General features: G+C 36.2%; 1 protein-coding gene across 2 annotated transcripts in view; it reads left to right on the top strand.

Annotated features, from left to right (window-relative positions):
* The window catches only part of LOC127653884 (sodium/hydrogen exchanger 7-like), a 52,401-nt gene that overhangs the window by 26,251 nt on the left and 13,843 nt on the right, over nt 1-12,307 (top strand). The window contains exons 13-14 of one of the 2 annotated variants that reach the window (XM_052140699.1): nt 9,577-9,636; nt 11,978-12,041. In XM_052140699.1, coding sequence (XP_051996659.1) covers nt 9,577-9,636; nt 11,978-12,041 — 124 coding nt within the window. The remainder of the gene's footprint in view (nt 1-9,576; nt 9,637-11,977; nt 12,042-12,307) is intronic. The other variant, XM_052140700.1, reaches the window with a different exon arrangement.

Raw genomic sequence — 12,307 nt, forward strand, 5'->3', positions numbered from 1 at the left:
GCGGTTCTTGCACAGAAAAGCATCTCTATTGCTATTGCTCAAAATTTTTCAAATCCCCTACCCCCAAGTAGTAAACTTTGGTGCTTAAAGCTAGAGTATGACATTTCTGTGACACAAGCGCCACAATGGAATTGCAAAAATAAACGTTATTTTCAAAACGGCTTTCTTAATACGCCCCTATCTGCCGTTAGTCAAACAAAGAGATAGTCCTGGCCCCAAATCACGCCACTGGTTAGGAAACGTTGTTGGGGCAGGTCTAAGCAGGTCACTCAATACAAACAGAGAAATTGTTATAGTGCCACAGAGACACAGTGCTTACAGTTTTTGATACAATTTACCTATTAATGGCTTATAGTTTCATATTAAGCTTGGATAGCAGAAAGCATTTTAACACAGAAAAAGTTACATACTTCTGCTTTAACTTTTCCCACACCAGTTGGCCAAAGACATGAATGATACCTCAGGTCATGGAGCATGTTGAGAAGCATTGTGCTATTACATTTATAAGTGATCAGACTTATAATTTTCCCAGGCAGACAATAAAATGCCTAAAAGTATCCCAATATTAAAGGAGGGACCTAGGAAATATTTAGGGCTATTTTGAATTGGGCCATTAGGCAATAACCTAATTCACCTTAGCAACCGCACACCAACACCCTTGTAACAGCTCAGACCACCCTACCATTGTGGCGCTGAGTTTTGCATTGGCAAGCACCAATCTTGTTTTTCAATTAGTAGTGTGGATTTACATGAGTAACCTAAGAGAACATGCACACCCAGCTGCTGAGAGGCAGTCAGTTTCTCAGACTCTCCAGAAGGGGGTGGAAAAGATAACTGTAAACATTGATTTATCACCGGAAGAATCCAGTAGACTTAATGGAATTAGGTCACATTTGGTTGTCCTTGTAATACCTCTCATGATAATGGTTCGAGTGTGATATACAGGGTGTAAAATTCTGTCATAATTTCTCCCTCTCAGTATTACTTTTTTTTTTTAATGAAACACAAAAATTAGATGTAAGGCAGAATGTTAGAGACTGACAGCCTGTCACCATTTGGTTTCATTGTTTGGAAAAATAACTCTCATGGAAGAAAGATAGTCATACTGGTTTGGAACGAAATTAGGGTCGGTAAATGATATTTTAATTTTCATTTTAGGGTGAAATAACCCTGTAATTTTTGACAATCGTTCATTTCATACTGTATTTGTTCAAATGGAGTAGTTTCTCTTTTGCACTTTCTGGTTTATTCTGTACTGTGCATAGACATGAAGCAGAGATCTGCACTTCAAAGCAGAGACATAGTGCAGATGCGAGAGGAGTTGGAGTTGTTTATGTCAATGGGTGCTGGTTTTTGTCTGGCCGTCTCTCAGCAAGGGCTGGCTGGACACACCAGGGTCATTAATAAGAGCTGCTAGTTTATCAGAATAAAGAGGATTATTGAGGGCCAATGCTGATGGCAGCTGCTAGAATGGGATTGAGAAGCTCAGGCTATTATCTGCAAAATTGCTGTACCCTTCACACAAGGTAAAGTTACTCCATGAATCACTTCCTAAATCACTCTTTTACAAATTTGTACACTCCTTTAGTTACTGTGAGTTGGAATGTCTGTCAGCCCTCCACCATTTTTTATTTATTTAATTTAAGCAATATCTCAGCAAAACAGTCCGCATGTGTGACACCCACGGCCAAAATCGAGTTGTTTGGATTCTGCTAGTGTGGCGGCAGCTTTAGCAGCCAGACATTAACTTTGTATAGTACATGGAGACATATGCATGGTATAATGTACAGTCACCCAGTCATCATTGCAAAATAATCCCAACAGTGTGTTTTTGTATCTCTCTGAGGGAGTTTATTTTCGTGATTTAATGAGTGGCTGATTGAATACTATCCCACTTATTACATGGCTGTTTGCCAAATAAAAGAAATAACTGTCCTTGAAATACTAAATTGTGTTGAAATTGTTATTCAGTCTCCAGAAACACTGGATTCAACCTCCAGTTTGCATCGGAGTTCTGATCTACTTGGTGTTGGTTTTGCTATAATGACCGTCTGGTTTATTATCCAGACAGTTATAAGACTGCTTGCCAAATACATAAGTAAATGGACATCAAATATTGATTTGAGTTGAGATTATTTTATTAACATACTTGTATGTTAATACATACAAGATAACAGGAGCACATAACAGAAGTAGTTGTAAAAATTACCTTCAATACCTTCTGAACCAGTGAAATATCCGTTTTTGCCCAGATGTGCATGAGGGGAAAAAAAGATTATTCAGAAATATTTAACCATTGAATACTGGGTTTATAAACAATTTGATTTTTAATTTAATCCAAATAAACAGGATATTATAAAGGTATATATTCAAAATAATGTTCACAATATACACTGTATATATTGCAATAAATACACACATTTGGAAACATAATTATTATAATTATATTAGTGATTTATTACAAGTGGAACCAGAACATTTGTGAAAGCCAGAGCAAGTTGAAATTAAATTGCACAGAACATAACATTGGACAAACTAAAAATAGCTAATTCTGTACTTTAGTGAAAATAAGTAAGGGTAGTACTCTTTAAAATTTAACACTGACCGAATAGCTTTGTGTGATCGTGCACTGGTTGTGCGTAGGCTGATTAGAATTAAGACTGGACAGGAGTAAGAATAAGCCGCACTCATAACTGTAATTGTCTTGAGACTCCCACTGCTACATAACACTCTTGCTGGATGCTTCTTTGTTTAGCATCCCAGCTCATGATAAAAATACACTCATACCATTTCAGAGACATTTGCATTTCAAATGAACACAGCAGCCACAACAATAGTACACTGTAAACACAAGTTCTGATTCTAGGAATTTTGTGTTTTAAGAGATTGTTTACACCAAATGTATTTCTGTCATCCTCATGTCATTTTGTTTCCTTTGTTTCCATTTTGTTTCCTTCCTCACTCCAAAGCAGATGTTCAGTCTCCATCACTTTCATTGGATGAAAAATGTATGTTGTTCTTCCTAACATATCCTTTTGCATTCCATAGAAGAAGGCAAGTGATACAGGTTTGGAACAACAGTGACCATGAATAATTGAAAGAATTTTCATTTTCGGGTAACCTAATCCCTTGTCCCAAATTAAAGAATAGTTAAAGGGATAGTTCACCCAAAAAAGAAAATTCTCTCATCATTTACTAACTCTCATGCCATCCCAGATGTGCATGACTGACTTTGTTTTGCAAAACAACACTCAAGATTTTTAAAAGTGTATATCTCCACTCTATTGACTTACAATGCAAGTGAATGGTGGCTAGACATTTGCAGCTCAAAAAAAATCACAAAGGAAACGAAGTAATCCATAACCTCCAGTGGTTAAAAGCATGTCTTCAGAAGCGATATTATAGATGTGGGTGAGACCCATCATATCACATCAGAAGATATGAATTCAGCCACTGGAGTCTTGTGGATTTCTTTTTGCCTGAATGTCATTTTTGGTGCTTCAAAGTTCTAGCCACCATTCACTTGTTTTGTAAGGACCCATAGAGCTGAGATATTCTTATAAAAATAAGAGTTGTGTTCTGCAGAAGAAAGTCACACATCTGGGGTGGCATGAGGTTAAGTAAATGATGGGAGAATTTTTATTATTGGATAAGCTATCCCTTTCAAACATTTAAGGGCCTTTTATTAGTCTTTTAGAAGTGTTTCCTTTAGCAAAACAATTGAGATTTATAAACTAGTATTAATGATTTGTTAACAGTTCCTCCAAGTAAAACTGTTAGAAAGGGAAGAGAAGTGTATCAATGTCTTGTTGATGGAATGTCTGTTCACAGACAAGAAGTTGAAGCTGTTCAGATGCCTCAGAATTTCACATGAGTTCACTTCCATCTGGCACTGTTTGTATTTCCTGTGGGATGGTGTTTTTAAAAACAAATATGTGTTTTGTTTGTCACACAGAAGTCAAGTTGTGCCATGCATGTGGTCAGTGCAGTGATATGTCAGCTGATGCAGCCATTCAAACAAATCAGTCCTTTTACCTTCACTAAAGGGACTTTAGTTTGTTAGTGTGGCACAACAAAGCTGTTTGTTTTTTTAGATTACATGAGGCATGTGTTGGAACAGTGTAGGAAGCAGTTACATCTGAGCCATGTGTGTGGGGGCAATCATACAGTATAATCCACTGTTTGCAGGGCAAAAAGATAAATTCAGTTGTTTAAATACCACCACAGAGGATGTTTTATACATTTCAATCAGTAATTGCTTAGGGATCACTATTAATATTACTCATAATAAACACTCAGAATGCATAAGCATCCACAACACCCCAGCATAGTTGTGGCAGGTTTTGCAGGGTCTAGCACCACTCACGTTTTCTTTAGAGAATGTAAAAATAGTTACAGTTTAGTGGCATGCTTTGGAGGAAATGTGGGTCCTGGTCTTTTTGGATGGTTCAAAAAAGTAAACTAATCTGTTGGTCTGTATAATCGTATGTTATTAGTGACATTTTATAAATGTGATAATCCCAGACACAATTTACATCTTACATTCAAGTTCTGACCACACTGCCACTCCCAAGCGACCAACAAGGATGTTTTGTAGGATGTGTATTAACAATCATGCATTATAATCCATTATTAAATTCTTTTTTTTTTCTTTATTTGTATTTATTTTTTTTATTTATCCCCGTAGGGAAATTGTGTTTGCAGCGTACAGCAACTCACCCAACATTTAGCAAATTCACATTTAACATATTATTTACAATTTGAATACATCAAATAAAATATAATAGTAAACATAATTAAGATATCCAGTCTAGCATCTATTTCATCTACTACCACTAGGGGAGGATAATTTAAAAACTTAATTGCTTGAGGAATAAAAGAAAATTTAAACCTATTTTTTAAACATCTAGGTAAGCAGTATCGTCGACCTGATGGTAGTAGTTCAAAAGTATAGGATAAAGGGTGCCTTTTATCATTCACAATGATGCTAGCCTTGTTTAACACTCTTCCTTTGTATATACTCTCTATACTCTCTAACTTTGTTCCTAGTAATTTACTTGCTGTTACTACCACCTTCCCCAGTCATATCTTCTGAGCTTCAGAGGCATTACCATACCAGCAAATCACACAAAAAGACACAATGCTTTCGATAAAAGCCCCATAAAACATCAACAGTGTTCTATTTTGAACATTAAAGGACAGTAATTTCTTTAAGAAGTACATTGTCTGTTGAAGCTTTTTACTTACACAGTCAGACCATACATCCCACTTAAGTTTATTGTCCAGCATTACACCAAGATATTTATAATTTGTCACTAACTGTACTTGCTCCCCGTTAATTGATGTAAAATGAGTTTCACTTTGCTCTTTCTCTCTAAAATCAATAACCATTTCCTTAGTTTTTGAAATGTTTAAAGTAAGATTTAAATTTTCACACCAATTTAAAAAAAAGTCCAGAACAGGCTCATGTTCTTCCTCCCCATCGTATAAAAGACTCACTAAAGCAGTATCATCTGCATACTTTACAATATGTCTATTTTTTAAAGAACTCACGCAAGAATTTGTATATAAAATAAATAGTAACGGAGATAAAACACATCCTTGGGGAGCTCCGACTGAGGAAATCAAATTGACTGAAATGGACCCTCCTATTTTAACCAGCTGAGTTCTAGAACTTAGAAAGTTTACCACCCAAGCAAGTGTCCTACTATCTATAAAAAAATATTTTGCCAAAATGGCAGCTAATGTACTGGGAGAAATACTGTTAAAAGCTGATGAGAAATCCACAAACAACATTTTTGCATGAGTTTTTGGTTTCTCTAAGTGTGAATGCAACAGATGCAATACAGTTAAGATTGCATCCTCAACCCCTCTAGAAGCTTGATATGCAAATTGCAGAGGATCTGTGAGATGCTGTGTTACGGATACAATGTGCTTTTTTACTAAATGTTCAAAGCTTTTCATCACAAGTGATGTAAGTGCTATTGGACGATAATCATTTAATTCAGACGGCCTAGGAACTTTCGCCACTGGAATTATTGTAGATGTTTTCCATAAAGCAGGGACGATACCAGAATCATAAGATGCTCTAAAAATTTCTGTAAAAACTGGCGCTAACTGAACTGCACAATGTTTTAAAATATTTCCACATATCTTATCTGGACCTGGACTTTTTCGGGGATTGCACTTTCTAAAAATCTGACTAACCTCCCTTTCATTAATGCAAAAACCCACAGAAAGATGAGAATCAGGTGATACTGAAAACTCTGGTATAGCATTACTATCTCCACTGTCAAAGCGACAATAATATGAGTTATGGACTTCCACATTTACTGGAAGGCTATTAAAAAATCGATACAATATTAGACTTTTGACTATCGACAGTGTGGTCTAATTGGCAGTTTATTCTGTTGAAGAACTGCCTACTTAAACATGAAGAGACCACCAGATGGACATAATGTGACCAACCACATTTCACCTTGTTTTTATGTAACCTTTTTTGGTAGGTAAACATGAAATTAATTATTTGGCAAACTATGTAACACATTCAAATAACTACAAGTTGTATAAACAACACATGAACAATTAGCAGTGAAGAGTTTGTTCAGGATTTCTGTGCATCTCAAAATAGTAAGAACCGATTATTTAATAAAAATAACTCCAGTGAGTGAACGCTTTACCTGCTATACAGAAAATCATGAAATGCTGGCCCATGGCCTTTCTATCAGATAACAACTTTTGTATTAGTTACTGTCCATTGAATTCACCATAAATCCACTTTAAGTTTTAGCTTTTTTTTTTTTTTTTTACTACGTTCACTTTCTCTCATTTTTAAAGGTTTTCATTAGCTATGTATATGTACACTGCATATTACATTAGCTATGTAATATGTTTATATTATTGCAATAATCGGAGTATAAGGAATAATTCGATTTAAGATGTGTACATGATTTGGGCCAACCACTTCAATCCCGTTTACATACTAGACATTTACTCCTAGCATTGTGATGTTTTAAAGCTTTTTTTATAAATTAATATTTATAAAAAAATACAATTGTTGCAAATATTTCACTTTTAAATACAGCTTGGCATAAGGAAAATCAGTCAGTCAGTTTGTGAGTCTAATTTCAAAGATGTGTTTCCTTCCCATTATTTTGCAGCACATGGATTTTTTTATCTTCCAAACATTCAATTCAGACTGTATACGGACATTCACAACTTGGGGAAAATCTGTTTTCTTTTGCTGTGGGGCTGTAGATGGGGAGCACCACAGTGCATGGAACTGCCATTTTACAAGAAGCTGAAAAGTAAGCGCAGCTGCTTCTTTTTCAAACCTGTGCTTGAGTGAAACATGATCCATATGCAGCACTGGTGAAGGCGCCCTCTGGTCAGAGTGGAAGAAATGTATTTAAAGCATTTACATGCCAGTATAAAGCGATTTTAAAATGGGTGTACTCTTACTGTAGTTATCATTACTCTGATTCTAAGCATAATTGTAATATCATAATCGCAATAATTTGTTTACATGAGCTACAGTTTAATCGCAGTATTGCCTTTAATCGCATTATCGCATTGCGAGGGTGCATACAAATGTAGCCATTGTTGTAACTTTTTCCCCTCGTCTCTAAAAGAAGGTTTACCCCAAATTTTAAATGTTCATTATTTATTCACCCATATATTTTTGATTTCCATGCAATAGCAGTGAATATTGACTCACTTTGGAGCTTTAAAAACAAAAACAAAAGTGTCATAAGTGTTGTCCATGTGACAGATTCCAAGACTTCTGAATCCGTTATAGTACTTTCCAAGATCTTATATACATAAGATATAATAGCTATTTTCTCTTAAATCGTTAATTTAATTGAATTCACATCAGTTATGGGGACATAAGTAACATTAAACCTCATTGGCTCTTGCACATCTTTTGACCAAATATTATAACAGCACGACACAATAAATTACGCTTAGATGTTATTGACATGTCAAATAAAAATAAAAAAAGAGGGTGGGATAATAATGACAGAATTTTCATTTTAGTATGAACTGTTTGTCTAAGATAACTTAATTGTCTACCTGGCTTGATGGAAGGGGAATGCAAGTTTGACAATTTATGTTTTATTTTTTTTATTGACTGTCTTCACTGGTCCAAGGTAACAGGGCAGAGTAGCCTTGTATATTTGGAGTTACTTCAGTTTATTATTATTACTTTTCTTTTTTGAGAGGACTGTTAACCATTACTATATTGTGTGATGTGTAAGATTGTTCATAAAAGACTGAATCATGCAAATGCACGTTCATGCAAAGCGGGAAGTTAAGAGTTCCCACAAGAGGAAAGTGGAAATTAGGAAATGTATCCATTTGAGTGAAGGCTAGTCTCCAATATGCTGTACACGTGCGCGCGCGCACAAACACAAACACAACACACACACACACACACACACACACACACACACACACACACACTCACACACTGAAAATTCTTGACTGTGGTTTTCTTGTGCTGTGGGCCACTGCCGACTAATCAATGTGCAATTAAAACATGCTATCAGAAAACTCATTGGGAAAAATATTTGCAACCGTACATATGAGTCAATGAGAGAAGTGGTTCATATTTAGCTCCAAGTAACAGATGAGACACCATTGTTTTTGTAAAAAAAAGCTTTTGCATAACTCTCTGTTGAGACTGAAATCAATGTTTCACTTTTAGTCCCATGATCAATGTAATGTCTGAGTGCGGGGGAAAAACAGACATCAGAATCCAAAGCAAGGCCATTTTCAATTCCCCATTTAGTTCTTTTCACATAAAAGGCATTTAAGTGTTTGTTTTTTTTTTTTTTAATTCATTTTTTTTGTTTTGTTTTTCTCATTTTGATCTTTGCTTTGATTTTAGTTATATTTAGTTATTTTGTTTTCTGATTTTTGGCATTAGTTTTTTGTTGTGGTTTTTTTGTTTCATTTTGTTTTGCTTTGCTTATTTGTTTTGCTTTTTGATTTCTGTTTTTTTTTTTTAAATGAACTGACATTTTAAATTAAGGAAATGTCAAATCTCATGAGGCTACAATTGAATACAATGTCATTAATATGGACATACCCATGAAACTGCTTGACAATTGTTGGAGAACTTTCTGTTGCTCAAGCTCCAAGTCAGACTGCTCTCTTCAGCCTGGTTTAGACTTTCTTCCTCTGTGTTGGCCAGTTCTTCCTTTTCCAAAAATAGTCCCAAGAGGTTCCTCTGACTTTATAAACATAGAGCTCAGTGCACAGAGAGCCAATTCAGAGCTGGAACGTGAACCACTAAACCATGACCCTAACACACTTGGTGGATTTTATTTGGTAAAAGAAATGTCTGTTTTGAAGAAAGAGGTTACATGTATAGCATTTCAAATGTCATAATTTGATTTCCTCTTTCTTTATTGGGCAAAGGCTAAGAATGTACATTTTGAATAAATGGACACACCAATCTTAGATGGTCTGGTGCAAGAAACATCAGAGTTTGTAGCCATTCTTTCTTGTCTAGGTAGAAAACTGTCAGGATGTGTGATGGACTGGTCTCAAGAGTTGATGTGTTGTGTTTAGGGTTGGAGAGTCTTCCACAGCAGAGAAGGAGAGGCTGCTTAGACTTTGGAATTACCTCAGGTGATGATATGTTTTGCGCTTTTGTCACAGGTGGTGGTGACATATATGTGGCAATTTGCATATAAGGAACCGTGCTTTGTTGGCGGTGTGTGTGTGTCACTATAACAAATGTCCTAGTCTTATGTTTTAATCGATCACTTATTTTCACGCAGACATCTCCTGGTTTCTCTACACTTTTCTCCTACTCTACATTACTACTACTTTCCACTCCTGTTCTGCTTCTATTCACATCCTACCTTTCCTCTTTACAAGCAAGTACTTCCATTGCAGATGTCTTTGCTTAGTCTCTAGTCTCAATGATGTGTCTGCACTTTTGGTAATGTTGTATTGAAAACTGGTGGGTGTCACTTTTGAAGGAATCTGTATGTATGAGGGTGCAGGAGAGTTGGTGACCTCTTCAATCTCTGGACATAAATGTAAAAACTGGAGTGAACGCAGATTCCCTCTGACACCTCAAATTCACTGGCAAACACTCAACACCCTCCTGGCAGAACACTACAGATGGGTTAGACAAGGGCAGCAGGAGAAACGGCATTAGTCATTTGAAATCCATCAGCTTCCATGTATACCTGCATTCAAAACAAATAATCTGCAGCCCTTGATTTGCTTGATTCCAGTATTTCTGCAGATAATTGCGAGTTGCTTTGACTATATTGCAGGAAGGAAATGCTGAGTGTCCACCAAACTCTTTTGCTCTGCGTATAAGCGTCTGTATGCTTGCTGTGTGAACTGCGGATAGGGACGGGCTTTCTGCTCCAAATCCATCATGTCTTGGTATTTCTTTGGTCGATCTTTGCACTGCCCTTTTGTATAACTGCCCCCTCTGATGACCTTGTGACCCTTTAATGTAGCCAGCCTGCAGGCCCAGTTACTAGCAGCCAAATGTTTATCCTCTTTTTAGCCGAATCGCAGTGACAGAGACATGACCTCATTCATTCAGAATGAGAGCAGAGCAATACACTTGCATCACTTCTAAACATATGATATCTCAAATGCATGGTATACAACTAAATTATTAATTTGCATGAAACTAATTACATTAGCTTGACATGTAAATTATGTCTATAAACATATACAATATAAACTATTTCAGTAATATTAATTTGTTACATATAAAACAATGTTAAACAAATTGCAAAAAAATTTTTTATTGCATATCCAGTACTCCTCCAGACATGGTAGAAATAACAGCAGCATGTTAAAACGGCCAGTCTGTTGCAGATATGCGTCACTTGGTTTTGCAGGAGTATGTTATCTTTTTTTTAAAACAATTTTTATTCTAATTCATGTCATCCACATCTTGAGAAATAGATTACCTTGCTGACTGTGGAAAGATAATAAGTTACCTAAAGGTTTAACTACTTTTGAGTGTAAAGACCGGTAATAAGTCAGCTTCTTCTGTTTAAATTGGCACTTGTCCTCATGGGTGGCACTAGAAAATGCCCTAGAATGACTGAGCATCTGCTAATATTCAAGCCAAGTCTAACTTCACAATAAGGTCTCTGTTGATCCACTGTGTTCAAAAAGCCAAAATCATCCGAAGCATATCCACTGCTTTAATTACGATTGAAAATGAAAGGCAAGAGATTTGGATCAAGAATCAGTAAAGGTATTTGCCGTAAAAGTCAGAGTAAAAGTTCACCTAGTGTGTCACTTATCTCAGTAGAATTTCGGCCCCTCTGAATGCTAACGGTTTGCTGGTATTTCAGATATTCAAGCTAGAATGCTAGAACATGGCTGACTAATAACACATCGCAGCAGTATGAGTATCTCAACAAAAGCCCTGTTTACACCTGGGTTTAAGATGGGAATTTGATGATGCTAAAGGCAGATGTAACCAGGGACCAATACGGATGTGGTCAAAATTGTCGGAAATGCATGTGACCACATTGGGCTCGAAGTGATTCAAAACAATCGCTCATACATTAGTAAGTCTTTTTGACCGATCCATTTAAAGAACCAGCTCAGAAGGGTTATTTGCTTATAATTTGGATAACAGCCTACAATGACAGCGCTATTGATTTCTATCATCACATTCAGTTCTGACCGCAAACTCACAACAACACACCTAAAATGCATTCCCTCATTAACTGCATAAAAATAGCAGTGCAGGAAAGTTTTAAAAGTTCCAATCAGCATGATCTGTGAAATGAGAAAATGATCTAGATCTCTCCATTTAATTGCGTTGTGCTTTTATATTTTCATCATGCTGCTGCTAATTTAGGGCTTTGGTAAAAGGTCACTTTTTGTTTTTGTTTTTTGAGGTCATGTCATGTATGCAAAAAAACAAACATATCCTTTCCAGAGCTTGACATACAGTTTTTTTTTTATATCTTTTCAGAGTTGGAGTGGACCCTGATCAGGATCTTCAGCCATGTGGAGACAGCTTCCAGGTGCTTCAGGGTGTAAGTCTCAATATGATTCTGTCTTCCTACCACGGAAACTTTTAGAGAGTCTGTTAGAGGTAGAAAAGACATCACTGCAATCTGAAAAAATACTGAAAAAAAAACAGTCAGTAGAAAACAGAAAACCGTCCAAATACATGAATTTTGTGAGGCTTCCTATGGCATGGCTTGAACAAATGCCTTGCCCTAATTATTAAACTTGGCACCATTTGTGCCGTGGACATTAATGATACCTCAAATCACGTGGCTTGGTGAGGAAAGGTGTG

This window comes from Xyrauchen texanus, chromosome 13 (assembly GCF_025860055.1).
Source record: "Xyrauchen texanus isolate HMW12.3.18 chromosome 13, RBS_HiC_50CHRs, whole genome shotgun sequence".
NCBI classification, from domain to species: Eukaryota; Metazoa; Chordata; class Actinopteri; order Cypriniformes; family Catostomidae; genus Xyrauchen; species Xyrauchen texanus.